This window comes from Pieris napi, chromosome 11 (genome assembly GCF_905475465.1).
Source record: "Pieris napi chromosome 11, ilPieNapi1.2, whole genome shotgun sequence".
NCBI lineage: Eukaryota > Metazoa > Arthropoda > Insecta > Lepidoptera > Pieridae > Pieris > Pieris napi.
The window spans coordinates 9,167,283-9,194,526 of NC_062244.1; the positions used below are offsets into that span (position 1 = coordinate 9,167,283).

Below are 27,244 nucleotides of genomic sequence, written 5' to 3' on the forward strand. Positions count from 1 at the left end.
AACATCGTGGGGAAACCGGCATGCCTGAGACCCTAAAAGTCGACAGCGTAGCTCAAGCAGAACGCTGATCACTGAGAAATCAGTGGCCAGGGCCAAAGGTTACGGCGCTACTGGTTTTTAAAAATCAAACCAAATGTTGTCAATTGTCAAACTAATTAATAAATTGACAGATACATCTAAATTTTATTTGAATATTTTTCGGCACAAAGCACTTATTAATTATTATGTATCACTTCATATAACATCATGTTGACAATAAAATGTCCTTTAACAATTGCCTTTATTGCGTGTATTTTTAAATAAAATTGTAGAAATTCTAATAAAATAATTCCTACTACAAGTGTTATTTTTTTACCTATGTCTTTTAAGCGGCAATAAATGTATTTTACCAAAAGCAAACTACACACCTAACCTTACTAAGACGATTTTAATTACAAAGTTATTCGTATTTGCAAACGTGTTTCACTGAACAAACAAATCCAAAACAATTCTCTAGCATAGTTGTATAAATCGACACAGAATTCCCGCTTCTAACAGACTTTCTCTCATTAAATGGCACCCTTTAATGAAGGCTTTTAGAGTTAAGAGAAAGTTCTCTCAATTAAATAATGCCTCTCGGTTTACCTTTGAAACTCCAACCTGCCATTTATATCTAAAAGGAAAGTACATTCGCGACAACGCATTTTCTTTGCATTATTTCTCAAATGTCTAAAGATTTAATCAAGAATTATTTAATCAAAATAAACTGTGACCTCTCTCATTAGTTATTTAAGAAACGATCCTGATTCTAAAAAGCATGATATTTTCCGTCTCAGTTTTTCTGCTAAAAGCTGAATTAAACTGTTAATTACTTATCTGGCCTACTGATTAACTTTATTAGAAAATAATAAAACATTAAACCTACTCATTACTCAACGCGTACCACGTGATCACTCAATTCGTGGTACCTCTCAATCGTAATCCTGTGATTTTGGGTTATTAATATATTAAATCATTCTCATTTAGTAGTCTATGAAGGCAGTTCTGGACAGCCCTATTGTCTTTACAGCCTCTAATTGATGCACGACACAGATACATAGACCACACGGCGTCGGTCACGACTCCTGACAACCAAGTGGAGACAGAGCAATGGGAAATAGGATTTATTCGTAAATCAATTTTTCCATACGATCTTTTCTTTATATAACCCAAAAATTCCTTCGGCTTAAGTACCTGTACGATTGTAGAGATGCCTATTTGTAGACGTCTTACAAATCTGTTAAATAATTAAATGACGGTTATTCATTTGCTAAGTTAATGTGAAACGTACAAAGCATTCAATAATTTTATTTTAAGGCAAATTTTGACTGTTTAACCCCCTTGTTGAACAGATTTTAAATATCGAATAGTCACAGATTACCTAATATGATACACGATTGATGTTTATTGACTAGAAAGATGTGCCCTATACACTTAGATCTTTGACAATTGACCGTTTTATTTGTTTTTATTTAGTTTTATTTATTTCAAAAGCAATATAAACATGATGTAAAATGTAAAGTTGTAGAAACGTATTTGAATCAGTCTATTTATCAGCGAATCCTATTTTGGAATATTTGAAGATGAAGAATAAAGATTTTTCGCCCCTGTCTTTGGGGACGTGTTATTTTATTTTCTGATTACATTATGTCTTTTTATCTGCCACTGTTCAATCTTTAGAATACCCATGTGTATTCCTACACTCTATCACACAATTTATGTATAAAACAGGAATTCGTTGCGTAAAGTTAAAAAAAAGAATAGATATGTGATTGCATCTCATCATTTTCGTCAATTATAATTGATGTTACTAATTAAATAACACTAGTTTTAAGAGCTGTCAAATATATTTTCTTCTAAATGAAGTTTGACATATTTGACAGTGCTCAACGACATTGTGACAATACGAGTTAGACTACCTAAAAGGAGATTTGTTGATCTGGTATTAAATGAACCGTCAGCAAAATGAGGAATTTTTTAAACTCACCAACACTTGCCCACGTTTGGCATTGGTACAAGTACATACAAGAAAATACTAGTTTTAATGTGACAGGTACAAGCAAACATTATCCTTGAAGGATAAAAAAACATAAGTTGGTTCAAATTATACAAATTATTGAAACAAAAGAAAATTTATTTACGCAATTATTACATAATATATATATGTAAGCGTAGTATTTAATACGAGTTTTACTCACAATTATAACACTTAGTGTTTTAATAGTCGCGTGTTTTAAGTATAAATATTTTAAATATTAATCAGAGCGCGATAACTGGTAGGTTTATAGGTAATATTGCATAATAGTTTGTGTTCAGGGCTCACAGCACGTATTTTGTAACAACGACATATATTCCTAGTCTACTACTAATAAAAATGCTTTGAAAAATATTTCAGTATTTAAATAAAGAAACAATGTTACTAATTATAAAACGTGTTTTTAATACAGTACAGTATTATCCATGGTAACGGTGTGTCATGTATAAAATGGTTACTATGGTAACAAATACGGATTTCAGACCGTGAAAATATTTTCAATTTTAAAAATTATTTAGTTGAAATTTATCGTAATTTAACATAGTATGTAAACCTTTATGGTTTGTGACAGCCCTGAGTTTGACACAACAGGGGGTATTATGTTTATTCTGCATCGATTCAGCACGTGTCCATACTGAAATTATTGTTGCATTGAGTCATACGGGTGTGTTTCCAGACTAACAAATACCTACTACGACATCGAACCTATTTAGGTCATAGACACCTCCATATATATTAAAACTATATTTTGTAAATTTGACAAGTTTACAATTGAATAATGTTATTTAATCTGAATCAACTACGAATATTTCATAATTCGATAATTCTCAATGTAAAACTTATTTAGTGCTCCCAGCACTTTCAAACAAAAGAAAACTAATAACATTTTTTTTAATAAAACATAAAAATCGGTCTGTGACTAAAATTCAATTTTTTAAAATTCGAACTAAAATATCACATGAAAACTCTTTCAAATTGATAAAAAAACCAAGGACAATTGAAAACATAAATAGGTCAGTGACGTACAATTAGCAATATCCATATTATTTATATTAAATAGAAAAAGGACACATTAGAATAAAACTTCGTTTTTGGAATTATTAATGAATTGTAAACATGTTATGCTCATTACATTGGTTATTACTACGGTCAGTGACCTGTAGGTGTTATCGATATCTGTGAAATGCCCTAATTTGATGGTTATGCTTATTGCAAGTGATTGCGTAAGGCCATCGTGTCAATACAACAAAATCAGTCTGACTGTGTATTTCAGAACTAATGAATTGCATTGTAATAACAATTTTTAAAATAATGATTTAGCTTCTTTAAATGTTCTAAAGATTTGTTCTAAAAAATTGTTTGAGAACTCTTGAAAAAAGTACCGTTTACTGAGTACCTTATTTTTGGGGCATGGTATTTCTTCAGAGATATTTTGCCTTTCCAATATTAATTAGGAACCTTTTAATACTTGAAGAAAATGCATTATATAAAACTTCGGTGATTTTAGTTATGATTGATCTTTAAATATCTGCCTTAAGTATTCGTAAAGTTTTTTCACGTAGAAAAACTTTGGTTGAAATCGTTATTTAAATTTTACCGGGATTAAAATGGGATAAAGCCAGGTGACATCACGAGTGTAGTATATCGGCACATGTGTTCAAGCAATGTGCGTGGCTGATTGCCATAATTACTTCCTGATAGCTTATCATTGCCTTATTGCCTCGGTTAAGGCTGATATATTTGTTTACATTTGCTGTTTAGTTATTATTATGGATTATCTTACAGCTGTATTCAGAATTACCAATTATACTTCTATTAATAAGGTTGTATATCTCTGAGAATGGTGCAAAGATTAAATACTGTTTAGCTTCTGATTTCGATTGTATCTATAATGTGACGTGGCATTATTTCATCTGGCAGGAATATACTGTATGGAAATTATTAATTTCACCAATTAACATATTATATAGTGTTTTTAAGTTTAAGGTACGCTTACGCACGTACGTACGGTAATTACGCTTTAATAAACTGGAAGAATAATATTTAGTTTTGTCATTATTGTATGACTTTGAATGTAGGCACATAAACGTGACAAAGTAACGCTTAAGAATAAGGCGTACCTATATATAAGTAATTGTTTATTTTGCCTCTACAAGTATATTATAATTTGGACTTTTATATATTTTATTATAGATTATAAAGTGTTCTGTCAATTCAAACTAATTCCTAATTTGAAAAGAATCTTCCAAACAACTTTGCAATTGTTTTAGTACTGATTATTGTCAATACATGAGCATAAAAATCTCAAGATTTTCTAGTTTTAGCTCATGAGATTCCTGTAAACAAGTTGGCGATCATTACCATATAAGTAGGTACTTCGAGTATGTAGTAACGGTTGACAAACTGGTGATACCCTTATGGGGACCGGGTGTACCCTTATTGGAACGACCTTGCGTTTATTAGTCTTTGAACACGATGAGGTTAACAAACTGTATACGCATTCATAACAAATCGCAATAATAACAAAAAAAATCGACGACAATGAAAATCAAAAATAAAATGGCAATAGCGTGTTTTGATTATTCGAGCTGGCATTCCGGGACTTCATGAGCTGAAGACGAACATTGCAACCAATAAGACAGTCGTAATAAAATATAAATACAGTAAGAATGACTTGGCTAGAATATAAAAATGAGATATAGGTAAACTGGTAAAATGCACTTTATTTCGTAGAAAGAAGGTTCTATTTAGTTTTGAATTAGATTCCTTGTGAATCTAAATATTCGCAAATTATTGCTAGATACTGGAAAGATACGTCCGATGATTCAGAAAGGAATGCAAGAGTGGGCGGTTAAGTATAAGCCGATACTATATTTACGAGTTCACCGAGAAAGCTATGGGAATCTGGGGAAACTTAGGTAAACATTTAAGTTTAATAAATGTACCAAGACCAAGCTGAAGAAGCAGAAAGGGGCGCCCCAAAAAATAGAAAGCAATAGAAGCGCTAGTAGGAAGCGAATGGAGAAAGAAAGCCGTGGACAGAGATATTTGGAAAAAGCCGTGAAGAGGTCTTCTTTACCACGGTACTGAAGGAAGCTAGGATATTAAGGATAACAAGAAAAAATGTATAAAGTATATATAAAAAATCCAAGCTGTATATTCTACTGTTGTAGTGATTGGAAATTAAACGGGAGACTTTTATCATTATTCAATTTACATTAGACAATTCTCAGGTTTTGGATAACCCAAGCAATTCAAAGATATCCCATATACTGTTTAGTTTTGCCTCAACTATCTTCTATGTATAAAACGTAAAAATGCATAGCAGTGTGTACATTTTATTCGAGCAAATAATTACCAATGCAAGCGATGCTGCGGGCTACTTCTAGAAAAAAATAAAGAAAATAGTTTCTTTCAAACACAAAGGGGTGTAAATTAATTAAAACTTGTGTTTCTTTTGTTAAAGAACGCTTTGTAATAATAGGTTAATTGCACGAGAAGTAAAAAATATATAGGGATTTTAAATTTATTACTATCTGAATATTATGCGCTGCAACATGTAATAAGAATTGCGATTTTAAGCGATTTCAGGGACGAAAATCCTACCATGAAATATTGGTGCCATTCAGTTTGGGTTCCCAAGTTGAATTGAATTTCTTTCGTACCACCTATAAACTAAAACGTATGCAATTCAGCTATAGGTCGTCATTAGGTTCGCAATAAGAGCACATAGTGGTAGTAAAATTAAAGATATAGCGACATAAGATATACAATGCCTTTGTAAGCCTTTTTATTATTCTATTCTATCCTCCTATTCGTTTATGTGTTATCTAAAAGCAAACAGCGGCCAGGACAGAAACAAGCGCCAATGGATTATTATTAAAATTTATTTCTCTTATATATAATACATATATGGACTTGTCTGTATTAGGTTTATGGGTAATTTTAAATCTTAAGTCACTCGTAAAACTACATTGAAGTTTAGATTTCTCGGGAACAGTAACCCCTTTTATTGTTCTCCGATTTATCAGTTTTTAAACTTTATGACTCGAAGATAAGGTATGTTTTTGTTTGCATAACATTGATGCCATATGTGGAGGGTGACTCAGATCGTTTGTAGTTTTTTATGGAGCGATGCGAGATTTTTTGCACCTAAATAATTCGTTTTTGGTTCCTACATTTACTACCACTCAAAATTTCGTTTATTTATAACTTTTAGCCAAGTTTTTTATTAATCTACTAGCTGACCGGGCAAACGTCGTTTTGTCATGTATATTTAAAAAAAAATAGGGGTTGATCGTAGAGGGGTGAAAAAAGTAGGGGTTGTATGTATTTTTTAATGCTGTATCATAAAAAAATAGAAATTAAAAATGTTGTCTAAAAAATAAAAAATAAATTTAGGGGTGGACTACCCCTAACATTCAGGGGGATGAAAAATAGATGTTGGCCGATTCTCATAGATACCGGATAAGCACAAAAAATTTCATCAAAATCGGTCAAGCCGTTTCGGAGGAGAACTGTGACACGAGAATTTTATATATTAGATGAACGATCGAAATAAATTTACCTGTGTAAAAAAGAACTTAACGTCCGATGTTAACTGTTTCTTTTTCCTAGATATGAGAAAACTCGGTGACAGAGAAGGCTGATAACTCTCCTAAGAAATATCTAGATCTACATATGAAATAGTAGAAAACATATCTGTCCATAGCCATGCTGGTCCTTCTTTAAGTATCAATACTTATAGCAGTTATATTATATTAATAACTATCTGTTTATAAAATTATACATATGTATATTGTTTTGTCTTTTTTATTGTTTGCATTTTATATGTATATATTATATTTCCTGAAGGTGATAGCATCCTGTATCCGAAACAATTATTGTTTACGGAAATTACCCTATTTCGTTTTAATGCATATTTTGAATGAAAAATGCAATTATACGAAATACTCTATTACTACACAATTGAGCGTAACAATTTAATATCACGAAGTAAAATATTCAAATTGTAATCACGCCCAACGCCGAGTCTTCGTTGACATTTCAAAAATGTCAAAATCGTCACGCACACATGAATTTAATCTGTGCACATTCAGTGTTGCAAGCAATTGTATGTAAAACTACATTGTGGAACATGTTTTTAAAAGGTTAAATTTTAATATTTTTACTGGGGGGCTATATTAAGATTTAAGGTTATTCTAGCCCCATCGTTATCGTTAAATTAATAATGATCTCGCAAATTTTTAGGCATGGTGTAAGTCTACTGACCATGCCCTCGTCGATGGTGGTTCTTAAGAACTTTTGTATTCTAAAAAAAATTAGTAATTTTTCCTATCAATTATAAAAAAGCCACTAATATAAAAATACAATGTTACAGACGCTGTTGTCAATGTAAATGGATGGTAACAATGTTAATTTATTAAGTTTAGGATATAATCCAACAAGCTTGTTCAAGCTATCCTATCTAAATAACACATTGCATAGTGATGGTGCGCAGTATAAGCGTTAGCGAGCAAATAAGTATTCAAATTCAAAATTCAAATTCAAAAATCATTTATTCACGTAGGTAACACAATGTACACTTGTGATTCGTCATTAAAGAAATAAATATTAATGCTTCTAATTTTACATTTACTGCCAGTTCTCAAATCAAGGGCGTAGAACGGAAGAGAAGAACTGGCAATAAACTCTCCGCCACTCTTTTTAATCGCCATGTTTTTTATTTTTTTTTATTTTACACAACGTTTGTAAGGAGCTGCAACCATTACACCATGTTCCACATGACATTTTAAGTAATTAATAATAATAACATAAATAAAAACAAAGACTTGTCCCCTATCAGCAGGAGGCATGGTGAAATAGGAGCACGCACTTACATTCTCGTGGGAACAACACGCAAACACATAGTCGAAATAATTAACATCACCGCATACACGAATTCAAGTACGACCAGTCACCACAAGTAGCACCCGTTCACGAGTATGACGCATGGCCAGCCATCGGCCCCCTCGCCATATTTTAGGGAGAGAGACAACCCGACGCATGGACGCCACAGTAGGCGATTAACTTGTTTTAGAAGTAGTTTACGAATAAATAAATATTCTGATAAGGGTTCCATTACCGGAAAAACAATATTTTGTAACTGGTGGCGTCCATGCGTCGGGTTGTCTATGATATGGTAAGGGGCCGATGGATGGCCATGCGTCGTACTCGTGTACGGGTGCCGCTTGTGGGGATTGCTCGGTGGATCCGTGTATATATGACTATGTATTAATTGTTTTCTGCCTTGACTCACCTTGATACTACGGTTGACATTGACACACACAGTAACACACAAAATAATAATATAAATAAAAAAAAGAAAGATTTTTTTTAATGGAATAAGGTACATTTTAAGTGAGTAATGTGTGTGTGTTGTGGTTGTAACTGGACCTGGCTTAGCCTTATGCTGAGGAGCAGACTGTTCCACAGCGCTGGTCATTCTACCAGAGACCACAACAGTTACATTGCGCCTCAGACGCAAAAAAAGAAAAGGAATGTAAAAAAAATAATAGTTTGCGTTTTGTTCCCACTGTAATTCGCTCGAATGTTAAATGCGCACATAGAAAGAAAGTCCATTGGTGCAAGCTGGGGATCGAACCTAGGACGAGATGAGAGTCGCACGCTGAAGCCCCTAAGCGAACACTGCTACAACATTAAAAAATAACTAAAAGTACAGAGAACACCAAAACTAAGACAAATTAATTTTATTATACAATTAATAGGTTAAGTCTCCCGCTCTGAGATTAATCCTTAAACCGCAGTGTAAATCGATTGAAATGTAATTTATTGATAAAGTTGCGTACAATGTACAGTTATCGAACTTAATACCTTGGAGTTACACGCCATTATGATAATGTTATTTACTATAACTGCGACGCTATCTTGCTCGACCAGGCAATCAGTTTAATAGTTACAAGTTCTTAAATTTTTTGTTTAATGTAACTCCCACCTTAAGACAATTCTACTACTGTTTGTAAACATATTGTATGCTTGAATGATTAGAATAATTATAAAAGCTAGTTGGATCTAGTCTTACTGTATCTAGTGATAGCTTCGTAAAGTCTAATAAATTCTCCGAACGACTACAAATGCGTAAAATAAAAAATACTAATATTTTTTATGTGTATTGATTCGTCTTCTAATTAATGAAAAAATGTTTTTGGAAGTCTGTTCAAGACTTGCTATATTTTTTTTAAAAGGATAATTCTTTTATCATAAACAATGAGGATATATATAATATATCTGTAAACTTGGATTCTAATTTCATTCTATCGTTTGAAAATACAACAACATATTTTATAAATATTTGAGAAAGGAATTATCCCGTGACTATCCCTTTTTGCAATTTTAATCGACTAAAAAAAATAAGGGGAAGGTTATCAATCCTAAGTATTTATGTATACGTAAGTAGGTGATTAAACGTTGTCCCACACATCCAATTTTAATATACTTTACCAAACTCCTGTTACACATATAATTGAAATGTTCATTACCTGTAACAAAAAAATAATTTCATTAGTACAAATGTATAGTACATTTATTTATTCGTAAAAGTACACCTTTAATTTAAATCTTTATATATATAATTCTTCTGTGAGTGTGTATGTCACTGAACTTCTCTCAAACGACTGGACCGATTTTGATGAAATTTTTTGTGTGTGTTCAAGGGGATCTGGGAATGGTTTAGATTCACAAATCAGCCCGGCAGGTGGCGCTGCAGTCGGTACTTTCATACTTTAATATCCTAATAGCTTGAAATATCATGCAGGACAACGTCTGTCGGGTCCACTAGTATCTTTATAAAAAGTTAAAAGTAGACTGAAATATAAAATTAATATTTTTAAGGCCGGCAACGCACTTGCGAGCCTTCTGGCAATGTGAGTGTCCATAGGTATCACTTAACATCGGGTGAGCCTCCTGCCCGATTGCTAGCGATTCTTATCTGTGCCGGACTATAAACAACTAATTTATGAAACAAATGATAATATACTTTGATGCTCAACTGTTTTAACAAGGTGTGAGGAGGTAACGGTTGTGTTAGATTCAAATAAGTTCATTAAACAATGACCCGTTATTGAATATTATTGAAACTATAGCGTATAATGCTACAGTGATTAAAAATTTAAAACTAGCAAAATATTCTAAGTCACCATGGCTCAGAAAAATATGCAACACATTCTAAATTGACGACTCATTGGTCTAGTGGTTAGTACCCCTGACTGCGAATCCATGGGTCCCGGGTTCGATCCCCGGCTTAGACGAACATCGATGTGATGAGCATTTGGTGTTGTGCTTAGGTCTTGGGTGTTTAAATATGTATTTATATGTCTATCTATCTATAATATGTATGTTTATCCGTTGCCTAGTACCCATAACACAAGCTTCACCAGCTTAGCATGGGACTATATCAATTGGTGTGAATTGTCTTTAAAAAAAAATCTATGACATTCCAGAACGTCAATCTATATATATAAAAGAAAGTCGTGTTTGTTACAACACTTATAACTCGAGAACGGCTGGACCGATGTTAGTTATCTCTTTTTTAGTGGATTCTTCTCAACTCCGAATAGCAGAATAAGTAATAAAATATCGGATAAGTTATCAAATAAAAAAAAAATTAATTCATTTTACGAATGCAAACTGCATGTGGTGCCATCTGTTGACAAAATTACGCATATAAAAGAAACCTATCACTTTGTTCTTGCGCCGGATAACAAAACAAAAAATTTTGTATATCAAAAAGTACTTTAACATGCAGTCTCGCAATATTAGCGTTAGAGAGAGGAGGCCTAATGTGTAAAACCGTCATTCTTTTTTCGCAATGGCAAGCAATAAAACATTTCTGTATTTGGAAAAAAGTTGTATTAATGTTATTACCTCAAATAAATCCTAAATTAAGTTTAACTAAAGTTAAAACGATATTATTAGAATGTTAAGCGGAACGAAGTTCGCTGGGTCCGCTAGTTAAACATAAATCTATCTTTCAAGATTTTAAGAGCTGTGTTTTTTTTCTATATGACGTTTGACATATGACAGCGTTCAAGACGAGTGAGTGACATTAGCTGCAATATAGAAGCTGGACCCTACTTTGTAAAATTGGATGTTTTGGATTGTTTCGAGTTGAAAATGACAAAGGCTGAGCACAAGATTAAATTCTAACATAGGAATGTTGGTCACTCTCTGCCTCAATGGGGGAGTTATTGGGTGCAGTTAGTCAATTCGGTTAAGCAAACTATCACTTTATTAACTAGCGGCCTGTCCTGGTTTCCTGGACTATAATTATAAATGTCAGAAATATATAAAGCCTTTAGACATTACATTAGAATGGATAATATATGAAATGTACCTAAAATATTTTTTTAAATTTCGCAACTGTATGGGGTAGTATACTGTATCAAACTGAATAAATAAAAATCGGCTTAACATTCTTAACCGTCGACATAATTCGTCACCTGTCAGATATAAAAAAAACGGTTTGGAACAACAAACTCTGAGGTCAATGAATATTAATATAGTCACAGTATGAACTTGACTAGAAGCTCATACTGTGACTTCGCCTACTTTGCAAAAATCTGTTTGATATTTGTCTAGACAAATATCTTCTACAAGTAGTAGAATCCCTAGGACTAGGGCCTAGTTCTATTAATAAAAGGAAGAACCAGACAGGCAGGAGGCTCATCTGATGTTAAGTACCACACATGTATAAAACTATACATACAGGGATATCCTTCTAGTATACTTTTTCTTGAACATACACGGACACTTTCAAAATGAATAACAGGTATTTTTTGGTCAACTTAGAATGTGATTGGTTGGCTCCATAAATTTAAGATAGACTTTATATATTTATATATATGGTACAAAAACGTTTATATTCTCTTTATTTAATGTTTAGTTTTTGTATTAAATGTATTTTTTAAATGTTTAGTTTGTAAGGTATTTGTATACGTACTGTGGTGTAGCCCTTCAGGAACTAAGGTTCTCGTAGTTTATAAAGTTTAAGAATTTATAAAAATAAAGACAGTAAAATTGTCGTAATCAAACGTGTCTAAATCTGTGTATTTTTAAACATGCAAACAAAACTAATTTTAGCGATGTGCTCCGTATATGTGGTATAATATATACCACACATAAATAAATAAATAAATAAATAATTATAAAAAAAACATCACTAAAATCTAATTGATATACAATATAAACTTTCAAGAAATTGAGTATGTCCTAGTTAATAGAGGATGTCCCTATATCGTGTTATATATAATTCCTCCTTTTCAATGATTGTCTATTGATGAATGCGATAAGACTGTTCTGTGGAGATGGCGCTCTATGGCGTCAGGACGATAATGTTTAAAAATCCGCGTCACGTCTAGTGATGTGTCACTCGGCCTGTCAGAGCACTTCATTTGTCACCAAACATTCTTATTCTTTCTTTAACCTTGTACATTCTCTTTCCTTATTCATACAAAACTAAATCAGTTTAATTGTTTTTTTTAAATGTGATATGTAGGCTCGTAGCCAAGGCCGTAAAAGGCAGCCCATGGACACCCATGCTAGTGGTTGCGCTGCCGGGCTTAAAAGAGGTTAACGGTTAACGACCTTTTTTTTTACTTCGTTTCTCCCAGGAAAGAAATCCACTGGAAATCGATTCCACAGATAGCCAGTTCGCAAAAGTATTTATACTATAAAAGATTGGTAGACTGCTTTCTTTTCTATCAATTCCCCTAATTGATATCAGCATATATAATAGTTTTAATTTGGAAGGGAAGTAGAATAATTTTTGAATAATAAAACACTTTTAATAGAAGTACATAATGTATAAAGCAGTTCGATTTTTGTGTAAGGGCAATATATTTTTTATTGTGTGTGTATACTAAAGGTGAATCGCAGTATCACTACGTTAAAAGTTCAACCAAATAAAAATATTAGACACATCTATATATATAAAAGAAAGTCGTGTTTGTTACAACACTTATAACTCGAGAACGGCTGGACCGATTGCCATAGTTTTTGATTTGTTGGATTTGTTTCCGTCCCGAATAGCAGAATAAGCAATAAAATATCGGATAAGTTATCGAATAACAATAAATTAATTAATTTTACGAATGCAAAAACCATATGGTGCCATCTGCTGACAAAACTACGCATCATTTTACGTCGAATTCGTGTCAGTTCAAGAAATTCCGATCTTGAGGTGAATGAGGAGATGCATAACCATGCTTTGATCCTGATCAAAAGATGTTGGATATCAGAAAGTGCTTAACATGCAGTATCGCCATATTGACGCTAGAGAGAAGATGCCTAATGTGTAAAACTACCATTCTTCTTTCGCAATGGCAAGCAATAAAACATTTCTGTATTTGCAAAAAAGTTGTATTAATGTAATACTTAACATTAATGAAATCCTAAAATAAGTTAAATTAAAGTAACAACGATATTATAAGGTTGTAGGGCGGAACGAAGTTAGCCAGGTCAGCTAGTTTAATATATAACTGAACAGTTAAAGCATACGAAATTCTGTATATTCGTTGTACCTTCAGTAAGATATAAAAAGATTTTCTTTCACGTTGTATACAAGTGGGTAATGGAAATCTTGTACGTGCGAACTGAACTAAAATATTTCTGAAACACGTGGCAACTCGAAGGCACTGTCATGATAGAGGCCCCAGAAATCCAAACATACTATTTGTTATTATACCTGGTCCTAGCAATAATACGAATATTATACGAGATAAATTAATAAATTTTGATGCGTCGCAAAATATTGGCAAAGTTAATAAAAACATTTTTTTTAAAGCTAACCTACTAATATAACATTTAGGACAATATTGTAACTAACAGAATATGGACGTAAGTTGTCTGCTTGTGTACTTTGTGTATGAATGATTAAATTATTATTATTATTGTAGAATTTATATCGTTGTATTAATTGAGATTTAATATACGTTTATGCATATCTATTACACATATTAGCTAATAGATAATTGAAGTAAATAGGTGAATTGTACTATCTTTATTTAAGGGAAAGAGACAGACACGTTCTAAATATCTCACAAAGTTTTTTCTCTTAGCAATAATACAACAGGGCCCTAAAAGAGAAGAGTAAGTATGTGCCTGTACTGAAACATGAAAGCATGTAGCACCTTGTTGCACTCACCGCAACGCTGCAACGATTCAGAAAATTGCTTCAAATTGCTTTCACAGGACTACGTCAGCTGCGGTCTGAGTGACAAGCTTACTTCGTTGTAGAATGTTGGAGTTCAACCATTAAAGTAATTTATTTTAATAAAATAAAAATAAGTTTTTATTTTCACGACCTTTATTCTGGTTTCACGACCAGACCATATTTGGTTTGAATTTGAAACAATTATTATTATAATTTTTCCAAATAAAATAATTGTGGGCACAAACGGGCAGGATTCTCATCTGATGTTAAGTGATACTGCCGCCCATAGACACTCTTCTAGAGGGCTCGCAAGTGCGTTGCCGGAATTTTAAGAATTGGTACACTCTTTTCTTTTTTTACGCTCAGTTCATTTCCAAACTCAAAACATTTGCTACAGAGTATGTTCGATATAATTTATTATTTTAGAAATAATTAAAATAGATGATGATGAAGATGCTTCTTTCGGGATACCGGCTATCAAATTTCTGCATATTCCTTTTTGGTAAGAGCTGTCACCAATGTGCACGACTCTGTTTGGTCTAGTTTCCATTAGGCCAAAGAAAATTCACCCCCGTTCGTAATTTGCGCAGAAAAGCTTTCTTTCATACAAAACAAATAAAATAAAACGCAATTACAACTCAAACAGCACAGTAAGCCTGTGGAGCATTAAAATTGTGCAATAAACACATTTTTACGAGATAACGAGAGAATTTCAAAAGTGAAAGATACAAAGATGCACCTTGCAATTATATTTCAGTAACTTTCCTGATAAAATATCGTTATTGTTACATATATATTAATTTAATAATACTATTGCTGTGATAATAGGTTGAATCTGTCAGCCACGGTAATATGACAAAGCATGAATTAGGTTTCTGAAGGATATTATACCTATATATACTATGTAGCTGACCCAGCAAACGATTGTTTTGCCACATATATAATTTCTATGAATTTTTTTTAGTTACATAAAAATAACTATCTACAATAATAAAAAATAGGGGTTGATCATATAGGGGTGAAATTTAGGGGTTCTACATGTATTGTTTTATGCTGTATTATAAAAAAATTAAATCAATTTTTTATTTCTAAAAAATATTTTTTTTTTTGGGGTGGACACCCATTGTCACTAAGGGGTTTGAAAGATAGATAGTAGCCGATTCTCAGACTTACTGAATATGCATAAAAAATTTCATAAGAATCGGTCGAGCCGTTTCGGAGGAGGGAACGAACATTGTGACACGAGAATTTTATATATTAGACTATAAACAAAACTGTCGTAGTTCGGACATCGAATATATTACACCCAGTTAGGAGCATCGAAAACATCGAAAAACAAGTGCCGATCAAAAGATTTGTCAACCCATACCCGGTCTCGTACAGATACCAAAAATATTCAAAACCTGTTAGTAAGGGGAGCACGATCGAGTTTTGAACTTATTTCGCGATAAAAAAAGGCAAAAACCCAACCAGTTCATTATCCTGCGTTGGGAAGTGGTTTGTGAATAAATTAACTGTAGTTTTAGGTTTTTTTGCTGATCGGTTCTCAGTTCTCACTCTGAGATAATTAGTTCAAATTGCGCGAAAACCAGAGCGAAACAAGTGCCTGAGGTGATATTTAAAATTCGAATACTTCTTTTGTATGTAATGTTATGGACATACTGGAAGTATAAAGAATTGTATGATTAGTTTTCGAATAAATTCAATTCGTACTGGACGACTATTAGACTCTATACCAGAAAATAACTCTGTTGGTGAAAACGTATTTAAGAAAATAATCCTAAGCTTCATTATAGGTAGATTTATTTGGAGTATAGAACTCTTAATAAAAGTACTTTTTTCGTACTCTGAGTCGTTATTTAAAACATTTCAGTCACTAAACACTTAGCTAAGTAAAGATTTAAATAGGTTGAATTAAGTGAGCAAAGTCGAGAATTATCAGACATTTATAATCAATTAATTTATGTGAACACTCTGAGTATAGATTTAAGAAACTACTATTAAAAACCTGGCATAAATATTTAGGAAATTATATTCCAAGCTCTACATTGGGTTGCTTTGTATGTCTGCATCGTGTATCGTTTCAGACAGCTTACGGAAATAAAATAAATGAACTGTTATGCTAAAGTAGGTTAATAGAAATTAAAAATAGATTTCTACTGAGAAGTATTACATCATTAAAGAGTTACGAGTTGAAAATTTATTCAAAACAATTTAAATTCTGTGGAAGTTTTGACAGTTGTTTTTAACAAAGTGCACATGATGATAATAATACGCTGAAATCATGTCGTTAGGGAGCGTTCAAGTATTACGTAACGAATTTTGGGAGGGGGGGGCTCCTTTTGTAAAACGTTACGATGCGGGGCGGGGATTGAATTACACGTTTATGTTAATATTATTTTCGACTTACACCACATAATAGTAACTGAAGAGTCACTAGGTGGTCACGAAACGTTTTACTATACTTGGGTACAGTACTGTACTTGGGTACTGAAAAACGTTACGGCGAGTCACATGGGGGAGGGGGGGTCAAAAATCGCCAAAAATTGCGTTACGTAATACTTGAACGTTATTTTTAGTGTGGTAAGCGCCCCTTCGAAGACCACGTGTTTATAAAAAAATTGCCTAAACGCTATAGTGTTTAGTTATTAAAGGAAGCAATCAATGTGTGCCGATATATGAGAGCACTCATGTCTCAACCACAACGCCGTGGGAACCATTTAAGTAATTCGACACGAACCACGAACAAAAACCATTTTTAAAGATAATGGTTTTATTTTCACGCCTTCATACAATAGGAACATTATTATATTGTGTTAACGTATTTGTTTAGAATATATATATGTTTTGTCTGTGGTCACTTTTAGGCCAAAGACTATTATAAAACGTCGATAACTAATATAACTAAAATAAATATATGTAGTAACAAGTCTGGTACCGGTAGGTAAGTCCACATTGTAAGAGCAATATAGTTAAAAAAATTTTTTCACGTTATTTATAATCAAATACTCGCTATACCAAAGACAAATGTTACAGATACAAAGTATAAAAGCTACTAGACATCTAGCCAGGCAATGCGTGATAAAGTTAAAAAGTGAATTTAATATCAATTAGAAGCAATAGATCGTAGACGAAGATAGTTCCTCATCAATTGTAATACATGCTACATTTCGATAAGAGTTATAAAATAAATAAATAAATCAGTGACACTACAACCTCTTTTAGGTCTGAGCCTCAGTTTTCTGAATCTGTTTCATGATCATTTCTTATCTTCTTCTTTATCAGCCTACAGTGTCTGACACACGCCGCGCCGTCGACCTTATGGGTCTAAGCCAAGTCGGTTTCCTTACGATGTTTTCCTTCACCGTTCGAGCGAATGTTAAATGCGCACATACAAAGAAAGTCCATTGGTGCACAGCCGGAGATCGAACCTACGACCTCAGGGATGAAAGTAGCACGCAGAAGCCACTAGGCCAACACTGCTACATATAAAATATAGTAATTTACAATGTAGAGTAAAAATGTCAAATCATTTAATGCCGTATTGCCGGCCCATTTCTGTATTAGCACACGAATGAAGGGAAAATAATTTAAGATGTCTGCATACTCAGACGACATGTCTTAGTTTTGTTTACTTCGGCACTCTTGGATTTAGCAAAACCCTTATTTAGAATAATATTATCTTAGCACTTAGACGTTTTATTTTTGTCCGTTGTATTAGATTATTTCTATAATGCTGAAACAGTTGAATCTAGCATATCAATGTTTAAATGTTTGTTAATAACACTAACAGTAATAAATACAATATAATGAAACGAAAATTGTTACAACAGAAAGACTCAAAGTCCTCTTTGAGAACCTTTCTGAGTCGAAAACTACATCTGATCACTGATATTAGGTGTAAGAGAACAAAGAGTTCACTTGAGGGCGCAAAGTTCGACGGTGATTGATCAAAAGGACGTGGTGACCAATCACAATCAAACCCGATCGTTCCGTCTTTGTTTTTAACCCCAACATTTGACGACGGTTTTCCATTACCTACCGTTTCTTCCTCTTCTAAGGCCCTGATCAGCTCATAGTAGAGCATCTCAGCCTCCGCCGATATCTGTATCTTCTCGCCATCGCAACTCTTACGGCGGATGTCACACGACAAGTCTGTTTGGAGGTGCATCGTCAACACTTACACTTTACACTTGCTCATTGTTTTACACTTTACATTTGCACTAGTTTTGGGCTGTTGGAAAGAGAGATTGTAAGGACGTGTTTGATGTGTCATAATTGTTTAACGCTAAATTGCCATGAATGGCAAGACTGTTTTTTATGGAACACTCTATAGAATACTACTAAATATAGGCATAATAGACATAGGCTGAGGAGCAAAAAGTTCCACAGCGCTGGTCATGCTACCAGAGACCACAGCAGCTAGTTTGCGCCTCAGTAGCAAAGAAAAATAATAAAAAAAAAATCAAGTGCAACCCTTGCTCCACTGCAACGCCAGCAGGCTTGAAAGTGCATCACCGGCGTCTTTATTTGTTAAATTTAAGTGAATTTGTGTACCTAAAATTATTGAATGCCTTTGAGTGTGTATGCGGCAGGCCAGCACGTATTGGAAATCCATTGTAATATAGGTTATTATCAACACACGTAAATAAATGTCATAACAGAACATATGAATAAAGATTGAAAATTTATATTTTTACGCAACACAATTATTAACCATTAGTGTCGCCACGCTTGTGAAATGCTTGTGTAATTCAATAATTAAATTACCATATAAGGGGAGGTGATATTTTAACTTGAAATATGTATTGTCTTTATCGATACTTATTTCGTGATATTTTGTTCCATTAATGTGCAAATTACATATTATTAAGTACCATTTATAAATATTGTATTACTTAAAACTTTACAAAATAATGTTGTCTTACATTGCTATAAAAAAATACGAGGTATATTATGAAATAAGCTTTTAATTAAAGGTAAAAATAACTATTAACTTTTTAAAGGTCGTCAACGTCATTTATTCATTTAGGTATCACAATGTACACTTATGAACGTCAATAAAGAAATACATATTAAATGCTTCTAATACATTTATTGCCAGTTCTCAAATCAAGGGCGTAGAACGGACGAGAAGAACTGGCAATAAACTCTCCGCCACTCATTTTAATCGCCTTTTTAAACTCCTGTTAGATAAAAAAAAAATCCATGATAACAGAATTATAAAGAGATCACAGATACAACATGGCCGCCTGTTGCTTATAAGCGATCAATCATGCAGTCCGGCGAATACATTTCAAAAACAAAGAAACATTAAATGGTCTGCTTCTGCCTGAGAAAATAACTTCAGAAGAAGAATATGTAAGGTATTTAGTCACATAATTAAACAATGGCTAGTTTGTTTGTTTCGTCATTAAATTAATGATAATTAACGTTAAAAATAACACTAAAGCGTTACAACGCTAACTGTCAAGCTATTTTCGCGTTGGCCGCAAACATTGAAATTAAACCACTTCCGCTACGTGAGTTATTTCTTACTTAGTAAATAACCTGTGGATACTCTGTGGTTAACATTACTGGATGTATATAGATTTGTAAGTACGGAGAATAATTTTAAAACGTAACTATAATGTAGGAGAGTTTTCTTTATTGAGTGAGTAGTTTTTACTAGGCTACCAAGGGCTTTGTTTATACGACCAAGTTGAGATGATGAGTGTAGATTCCAAAACTGTCGTAAGACCAAAGATTTTCTTTGTGGTGTATATTTGCTCTGTGCTCTGAAATGAACTGTCAAACTTTTACGGACAGGTGATTTTAAGTTACTAAATGTCTTAAAATAGTTTGAATATAATATTTCGTCTTCAAGCGCATTTGACAACCGGTAAATATTAGACAATTTAAAATATATAAATTGATAGAGCAAGATCCCAGGGCCGCCAGACGTCACGTATTTTCTGACGGATGAAATGTGGACGATTGGGTAGTGTTAGTATGTACTATGATCGTATGCCTACCTGCTAGCTTGGTCAAACGGCCAATTTCCAGGTATCAGGTAGTCAAGGTACACAAAAACATTACTTACTTCACGTAAATTCTCATGGCTGATTTTTATATATGTTTTCGAGTGTATAGTTAAAAATAAATTGTCAATACTCCCAGACACTTTCCGTCGGCCATATTGCTTGACAGACGCTTTAAGTGTCTCAAAATAATTAGTCAACTTCACGTAAATTCTGACGCTCCATTTTTATATATGTTCATCCGACAACTATTTCAAAAGCTTTGACAAGAAGACAGACCGATCCAAGGGGCCAATCATCCCCTAAACTAAATTTTAATATCTCTGTGAGTGGGAGGGCGAGAGCATTATCTACGCGCATGAGACTGAGTGAGACCGACTGCGCTGTTAAGGCCATGAAAATTACTTGAACAGATATTTTATAATTTTTAGAACTTTTGTTGACAAGTAAATTATAGCAACAAAAATAAGAAAAAAAATTGACATATAATAAATAATACTAAAGTTAGCCTACATTTTTTTTTTTTGGCCAACAGCTAAAGTCACTCACAAAAAAAGTATTCAGTGTTGTGTCGTGTCTGTTGAGTGCAGCTGTGACTGTTGTTGTGACGTTGAGTAGCAACGTGTGTAAAAAAATAATAATATTTGCAATGTTTTGAAAGATATAATGGCTTCTCTAGTAAATTGTGTTTTTTGTAAAGATTCTGATGTTAATTTAATATTGTTCACGCAAGAGACATTAAAAAGGTTGACAGTAATTTTACAACATAGAAAAGAACATAACCTTAAATTTAAAGACGTTGTTTTGCCAGGTGATTTATTGGAAAGTGGTTATCACAGACAATGTTATAAATCATTTACAGGGTTAAATAAAAAATACTATTTACCAAAAAGTAAATCAATCAACAAATCTAATTCCGAAGAAAAATCATCAAATATTACAGAAAATTCATCTGTCAATGTTCAATCCTCAACGACGGTTGAATTAGACATAGCAAGTATTGAGCCAGAAGCATCTACTTCTCAGCATTCTAATTCAACAACCGATTTTTTACCTGATCCTATAACAGTACCCAGCCCATCTATTTTACCTGAGTCAGTCGAAACGATTTCTCCAAATGTACAAGATCATATTGAACACCTGGAAAATATTGATTTACTTTCTGATAGTAATACTGAGGTTGATACTGGTGTAAGTAATACTCAAAAGAGTCTTACTTGTATATACTGTAACCAACAAACGAAAAAGCACAAGTCCAAAAGATTGCCGCTAATTTCCTCTGAGCATCAAGTTTTTTTATCCAAAGTAAAAAAACAATATGAAAATAATACAGAGTTTATTGATAAAATTGTCAATTATTCCCATCCTCATGTATATTATCATAATATCTGTCAATTGAATTTTTCATATGAAGCCTCATCAAACAAAAAAACTACTAAAACTGATTGGCATGATCTTCGTGAACAACATCAAGCTGCTTTTGCTGAAATATGTTCCTTTATCGAAGACAACATTATTAAAAAAGGGCGCTGTTACTTTTTAACTTATATTTTTCAGAGTTATATGGCAATATTTGAAGAAAATGAAGTAAATAATGGTACAGAGATTGGAGGCGATTTTAAACCACACATTTTAGAATCTAAGATTAAAAAAAAATTCGATAAAGAAATAAAATTTTTTTTTATTCAGAATAAAAAGTTATTAGCGCCGAAAAATTTAGAGGCTATTGATGAAAAATCATTTGAAAATTTGAAAGACGATGATATTTTACTTAAAGCTGCTTTGTTGTTAAGAAAATCCGTCTTGAAAGCAGAAAAGAAAAAAATACCTGATAATGTAACTGCGAAAAATTTGGAGGAAGGAGAAATATCTGTACCACGAGATCTACAGCAATTTTACTTCACTTTGATAGCCGGCAATAATCGAAAACGTAAGAATAATCCTAAGTGTATCCGCCAAGTCAAGTCATACTGTGAAGACGTCGTCTACGGTATTTACAATGGGCAAATTAAAACATCGAAACACATTATGCTCGGGATGGCTTTAAAAAGTCTAACGAGTAGCCGTAAAATTATTGACATAATACATAGATATGGACATTGTATCAGTTACCCAGGAGTGGAAGAACTCGAAACAGAAGCAACATATACGTCAATAGAAAAATCAAGTGTATGTCCTGAAACAATAAAAAAATCACCAGGTCTTTGTACCGGCGTTGCTTTCGATAATTTCGATCGTTTTGTAGAAACAAAGACTGGTAAGGATACTTTGCACGATACCGTTGGTATTATATACCAAAATGTTGATTTAAACACCCCTGATGAATCACAATTAATAAACGTTTCTGATGCTCATAACGAAGTAACGTTGAATTTGAAAAAAAGGAGACGGAGAACTTTTGAGGGCATATCAACAGAAATTAGTGTAGAACCGTTAGCTAAGAAAAAAAAGTCACAAAATCTGGAAAGCTCGGATCATGACGGTGAAAATTTACAATGTAAAAATTTACAACTGTATAAAACGATTGATACGTTGTGGATGCTCAGCCATGCTCTCCAATTACCAAACGTTCCAATGTGGGTTGGATTCAATTCTTTACTAGTTGATAATAACAGTCCAAAACAAATCGTTTCATACCTGACTCCGATAAATGAATCACCAACAAACAAATCTGTAGTTTTAGAAACAATGAAACAAAGTCAAAAAATTTGTAAAGAAGTCAACCAGTCTTCCATCCAAGTTACTTATGATCTTGCGATTGCAAAAGTAGCCTTGGAAATGCAAGCTACTTACAAACCAGATCTTGATAATTTATTTATACATTTGGGGCCGTTCCATATAATGATGGCTTACTTCAAAGCTGTAGGCAAAATTATCATGGATTGTGGCTTAACTAATATCATGGTACAGAGTAATTTATTAGCTTCAGGCTCTGTAAATGGGTTTCTTGAGGGTAAACACTTCAATAGGTGTAAAAGACTTCATCCTTTGATGGCTGTGGGGTTGGAAATTTTACATTTTAAATCATTTTTGGAAAAGAATAACACAGTGGTTACAGATCAAATTGCCGATGAAGTCGCACGTCTCAGAGCTTCTTCAGTATCTACACTAACAATTGAGAATGAAGAGCTTAAAGATCTAATAAATGACTATAATATTTATAAACAGCAAACCCTTAATGGCGAGTTCGGTAAAACACCACAGTTTTACTTAATTTATATTAACCTCGTTCATCACTATCTAACTTTGTCAAGAAGCATTCGCAATGGAGATTTTGAATTATTTAAATTTGTATTGCCAATAATTACAAATTTATTTTTCATGTGTAACCAACAGAACTATGCTCGTTGGACAGTTAAATACAGTGATAATTTGCAAAAGGTTGCCCAAAGTCATCCTGACTTGTTTGAACAGTTTCAAAATGGTTTTTTTAGCATCCAAAGAACTAATAAACCTTTCTCAAAACAACCGATTGATTTAGTTCTAGAACAAACGATAAATGCAGATGCAGCCAGGAGACTTACAGGTAATAAACACCAAGCAAAATTAATTTACAATAAACGTAAACATTTAACGGTTATTCAACGTGACAAATATTTCAAGCATAATTTTTAACATTGTATAATTTATATTTTTTTCAGGAATAATACAATTTACCAATTCCATCTCAGCACGTCAACGATGGGCCCTCAGTCATGACATAAGATCAACTGTAATTAGTAGTGTATATAAAGATTTAAATTTGCAAAAAGAACAAGATGTTACAGCAGAATTATCAAATCATAATATGAAAAATAATAGCAAGCAATTGAAACAATTTATAAATACATTTGACCAATTTATTAATCCGTTTAGTGCTGAAATACCACAAGATCTCTTACTTAATATTTCGTCTGGAAAAGCGGCCTCAGAGAAAGTAGAAAAATTTCTTCTTAACATTGAAAAAGATGGTGACATAAGACGTCAAACATTCATTAGAGAATGTAAAGAAGATGAAAATAGATTTGAAAAGAGCATAAAAAAAGTGCCACTAGAAAACTTTTCTGTAGATTATGCTAAGAAAACAAAAACGAAGGTAGGTGGAAAGGTGCAGGAAGTACGTATTCAGAGAGATCTGTTTGGGCGAATGCTTGGTATATCTATTAATCATAAAGTGGATATGTCCAAAATTTTATCATACCCCATAACTCCGGTGCCATTATCCATGTGTCATTTCGAGGGTGGCATTTGTAAGACTCAAAAATCCGCATTGATGAAATCTTTGGAAAAGGGCGTACAACACGATCCACCTTCTCATGTTGATGTTTTGGTAATTGATGGTTTTTTTATGCTTCATACGATGAAAAATGTGCCTAAAACTTTTGGGAGTATCTCAAAAAAAATTTTACAAATGGTGACCCAAATCAAAGCAACGAGATATGATGTCATCTTTGACCAGTATTTTTCCCCTTCCATAAAAGATTATGAAAGATCTCGTCGACATGAATCATCACAATTAGAATTCAACATTACTGGACCAGATCAAGTTCGTCCATCAGATTTCACGAAAGAGTTGAAAAACATCCATTTCAAACAGTCTCTTGTTGAATTTTTTACAACACACTGGGCTACTGATGAGATGATTCCATTAATTGGTAATAATAAAATTTTTATTAATTTTCGACAATGCCACTCTTTCACCGTAATAAACAATAAAGTTATGTCTGAAATCCATGAAGATTTATCATGTTCCGAGCATGAGGAAGCCGATACAAAGATCGTATACCATGTTTGCAACATCGATGCTCAGGCTAATTTTGTGATACGATGTTCAGATACTGATATAGCAGTGATAATGCTGGGAAATATGCATCATTTGAAAAATAATGATTCTCGAGTTTGGATTTTGACCGGCACTGGTAACAAGCAGAGATATGTTGACTTGAATGCTATCTACGAACAATTAGGACCGTCGCTGTGTCGAAGTTTACCCGCATTCCATGCTATCACAGGATGTGATTTTAATCCAGCATTATTCAAAAAGGGCAAGCAAAAGCCGTTTAATATTTTGAAGAAAAATGAAGAGTACCAACAAGCATTTCACCGTTTTGGTACGTTGGATTTTGTTGGTGATGTAGATGAAGAAGAACGTGTATTCAACATAATACAAAAATTTATCTGTGATGTTTACAACGTTCCTGGAATAATTGATGTAGATGCTGCCAGACTACAGTTGTTTATTAATACATACATGGTATCTGATATAAATGAAGAATTCAATCGAAAGAATTTAAGAAACTTCGATGCCAGTAACTTACCACCTTGTAAAAGTGAGCTTTGGCAACAGTTTCGACGGGCTAGCTATATAGCTAGTTTTTGGAACAATGCAAGTATGAAGATGATAAATATTTTCAACCCCGAAAACAATGGCTGGACACTACAAGATGGTAAATATAATTTTCATTGGTTCGATGGAGATCAATTACCGGGTTTTGTCAGTGAGTCGGTGGAAGAACAATCAGGTAAATTATTTTCGTTTCTCATATTATTTATATCTTTTTAGTTTTTTCAGACTGTTGACAGATTGTTTCTTGTTTTTTACAGAGGAAGAAAATAAGGATAATGCTGATGATGACGATCACGATTTAGATATTCAATTTCAAGATTGGCTGGATGATGAATTATCTAATTTCAACGATGATGATAATGAAGATTAAAAGCCACTGTTAAGAAATATTGAAGAATTAATATTTATCCACTTTGTTTCCAAATTTCCAATAAATAATTAATTTAAAAAATTGCTGCCATTTAAATATAAGAGGTATTTTAAAAAAATATTTTTTTTTTTTATTTATTAATTTAAAAAAAAAAATATTAAAAATGTCGGCTAACTTTAGTATTATTTATTATATGTCAATTTTTTTTCTTATTTTTGTTGCTATAATTTACTTGTCAACAAAAGTTCTAAAAATTATAAAATATCTGTTCAAGTAATTTTCATGGCCTTAACAGCGCAGTCGGTCTCACTCAGTCTCATGCGCGTAGATAATGCTCTCGCCCTCCCACTCACAGAGATATTAAAATTTAGTTTAGGGGATGATTGGCCCCTTGGATCGGTCTGTCTTCTTGTCAAAGCTTTTGAAATAGTTGTCGGATGAACATATATAAAAATGGAGCGTCAGAATTTACGTGAAGTTGACTAATTATTTTGAGACACTTAAAGCGTCTGTCAAGCAATATGGCCGACGGAAAGTGTCTGGGAGTATTGACAATTTATTTTTAACTATACACTCGAAAACATATATAAAAATCAGCCATGAGAATTTACGTGAAGTAAGTAATGTTTTTGTGTACCTTGACTACCTGATACCTGGAAATTGGCCGTTTGACCAAGCTAGCAGGTAGGCATACGATCATAGTACATACTAACACTACCCAATCGTCCACATTTCATCCGTCAGAAAATACGTGACGTCTGGCGGCCCTGGGATCTTGCTCTCGCCCTCCCACTCACAGAGATATTAAAATTTAGTTTAGGGGATGATTGGCCCCTTGGATCGGTCTGTCTTCTTGTCAATGCTTTTGAAATAGTTGTCGGATGAACATATATAAAAATGGAGCGTCAGAATTTACGTGAAGTTGACTAATTATTTTGAGACACTTAAAGCGTCTGTCAAGCAATATGGCCGACGGAAAGTGTCTGGGAGTATTGACAATTTATTTTTAACTATACACTCGAAAACATATATAAAAATCAGCCATGAGAATTTACGTGAAGTAAGTAATGTTTTTGTGTACCTTGACTACCTGATACCTGGAAATTGGCCGTTTGACCAAGCTAGCAGGTAGGCATACGATCATAGTACATACTAACACTACCCAATCGTCCACATTTCATCCGTCAGAAAATACGTGACGTCTGGCGGCCCTGGGATCTTGGACCATGAGTAATACAAAAAGAAAAAATAATGGCAAGCTGCGTCG

At 33.2% G+C, this 27,244-nt stretch overlaps 2 protein-coding genes across 9 annotated transcripts in view; one reads left to right on the plus strand and one right to left on the minus strand.

Moving 5' to 3' along the window:
- LOC125053671 (dystrophin, isoforms A/C/F/G/H-like) overlaps positions 1 to 27,244 on the minus strand; it is a 358,079-nt gene that overhangs the window by 13,668 nt on the left and 317,167 nt on the right. The gene's annotated exons all lie outside the window — the stretch shown is intronic.
- LOC125053677 lies at positions 20,753 to 26,059 on the plus strand. Its single transcript, XM_047655174.1, has 3 exons — positions 20,753 to 20,801; positions 24,969 to 25,782; positions 25,865 to 26,059. The coding sequence occupies exons 2-3, from the start codon at positions 24,981 to 24,983 to the stop codon at positions 25,975 to 25,977; spliced, it is 915 nt and encodes a 304-aa protein (XP_047511130.1). The 5' UTR covers positions 20,753 to 20,801; positions 24,969 to 24,980; the 3' UTR covers positions 25,978 to 26,059.